The 2,606-nt window shown below is 37.6% G+C and overlaps 1 protein-coding gene across 1 annotated transcript in view; it reads right to left on the reverse strand.

The window, feature by feature from the left end:
- Positions 1–1,597: 1,597 nt before the first annotated feature.
- LOC106819791 overlaps positions 1,598–2,606 on the reverse strand; it is a 3,823-nt gene continuing 2,814 nt past the window's right edge. The window contains exon 7 of the mRNA XM_014824380.1: positions 1,598–2,372. Coding sequence (XP_014679866.1) covers positions 2,358–2,372 — 15 coding nt within the window. The 3' untranslated portion in view covers positions 1,598–2,357. The remainder of the gene's footprint in view (positions 2,373–2,606) is intronic.

Genomic DNA, 2,606 nt, shown 5'->3' on the forward strand with positions numbered 1-2,606 from the left:
TTACGTTAACTAATAGTCTAGTAGTATATATTTTTACTATCTCTTTTTGTATATATATATATATATATATATATATATATATTATTATTATATATATATATACATATATATATATATATATGAAAGGTTATCGTTGGCAACTGATTCCTTTCAGTCGCAATAAGTAACATTTTAATTTGACATCTGAGCAAGAAGGTGGTCTACTTTTTATTATGGATTTGTATTATTATTGTTGCCAAGAGCATGACCTCTTCATTACTGTATATCGATACACGTGTATATATATATATATATATATATATATTATATATTACGTTATATGTGACTGCTTGTACTCAGCCTCACATGGCCTCCTACCTGTGATATATGTGTATCAGCTGTTATATGATGTATAACATTTGCTTATTTCTCCTCGCAGTTATAGATCAGTGAGATGATTAATCCGTGGAGATTATTATAGCAATGTTATAGGTTTCTACTAACCAACACCCAACTTATTTTTATCAATATTATTATTATTAACGATTTGTATTGTAGACGTCATTGTATGTGATGCGTGACATGAAAGTTTTAAGATAGCGTTGTTGGGCTCTGAATGAAAGCTATATACGTATATTGCCCAATGCCTATATGTATGGTTATATTGAATTTCACAATGGTGCTGTTTCTGTGCGGCTAGTATGCCAGATTTCTGGTGATACTTACCATATAATGTATGTGCGTAGATAGTCAATAGTCGATTGTGTGACCTTTCATCGACTGTGTGCGATAGACAGACTGCTGCGAACAACCTCTTATGGCGGCTACAGGCGCAACACTCGTCCTGCATGAAAGTAGAATCTACAGGCACATAGAAAATATTCTATATCACATAGACAGCGTCCACACACAAAAAACCTGTCGGCTTTTGCTAATATTTGTGTATACCTCGTGTTATAATTACGCTGGCATTCGAACGTTATAACATGGTTCGTAACAACTCTTCAACCATAGTGTTCACAGAGTCTCTGGGGAGTTTCGAATGCCAGTTGAACAGTGCCAAAGATAACTTGCAAATGAATTTGCTGTAAATTACGCCTGTAAAACTGTTCACTTGTGGTAATTTATGGGTTTATTAACTGTGAGTTGGCATGTGCAAATATCTCGTTTTCCCATCATTCACTGGTTACCTGTGCTTGAACGCGAATGTTTGTTAGCTGTTAATTTCGCCTTCGTCATCTGTCGCCGGCAGTGTTTTACAAAATATATGTATAAGTGCTGCTATTAGCGTGTGATGTGATTACAGTAATTAAGAGAATATAAAGGAGCATCTACTTCGAATCGTAAGTGCGTTCGAACGTTTCTTGATTATTGCGATTTTCTATCTTTTCGTTTCTTCTGCAGCGGCATTCATTATGGTTTTATTTTATGCGGAGGTATAGGGGGTCCGTTGTTTTTGCTTTATATGAGATGCATGTGAACATATACCGTAACACTGTTGGAATTGGCAGTATTTATTATACTAACTACACGTTCACTGCCAATTAAGAGGCAGCCCAATAGTACTGAAATCCGAACACAGTAGCTCAGTAGTAGCTAAATTACTAAAACGCAAAAATTACGTAGGATTTTTTCTTTATTCCACAGATTTATACACTCCTACATAAAATTACTAAAAACCTTTTTATTGATACAAATACGTTACACTGTCAGCGCGCAGATTTTCTCATTCGCGTCGCCGTATGTTAATTAATAATATTAATTAAACAAAAATTACATATCTATATCTATATAATATTATATATATACGGCATATTGATACATTATAGATACGAAGCAATTGCTATCCCGTATAAACCACGAGATAAAACTGCCGTTAGACATTATTGTCACCATACCTAATATACAATTATGCTACTTCCCCAGTTTGCAGTCGCACAATAAAGAGGTATATAAAATACATCGGAAGTTCATAACAACGCGATCCCGCCTTCGTTCGCTGTGTCTAGGTTGCGACGTCAACGATTTGTCCACCGTAAAATACCGAAATATGCACCTTGATAGCAAGGAAATGTGTGTAAACCGGTGGTTCACCCTGATACGAGGTCAGTCAGATATATTATTTAGAGGATCTTCGTTCGTAGACGTGCTCTTTTGACTATTTGGTTGTTTACTCATTTGCTCGTTCGATTTACACGTACTCCTGCGTGGCGCCATTGATTATCCGAGCGATATGCATGTGTATATGGCATGTAAGAGCAGACAGAGTGAGCAAGTTGGACGCGGTGCGTGATGTAGCTGTCTGTTGATGTGGATATGTGAGGTGTGGACAGAGCGGAACACACGCGGTCAGCCTACCGTCATCGCAAATCACGTCATCAGCACCGGCTTCTCTGTAACACATGATTAAAAACACTGGCTAAAAATTAAGCACATGGCAGTACGCCTACTCCAGTTAAAATTGCAGACGGGCAGAGAGAGAGAGGAGTAACTGAGAAAGAGAGAGAGAACGGGAGAGAAAGAAAGCGAGAGAGAGAGCGCGCGAGAGAGAGAGAGTGAGCGAGAAAGAGAGAGAGAGAGAGAGAGAGAGAGAGAGAGAGAGAAAGAGAGAGAGAGAGAGAGTAGAC

This window comes from Priapulus caudatus, unplaced genomic scaffold (genome assembly GCF_000485595.1).
Source record: "Priapulus caudatus unplaced genomic scaffold, Priapulus_caudatus-5.0.1 Scaffold40, whole genome shotgun sequence".
NCBI classification, from domain to species: domain Eukaryota; kingdom Metazoa; phylum Priapulida; class Priapulimorpha; order Priapulimorphida; family Priapulidae; genus Priapulus; species Priapulus caudatus.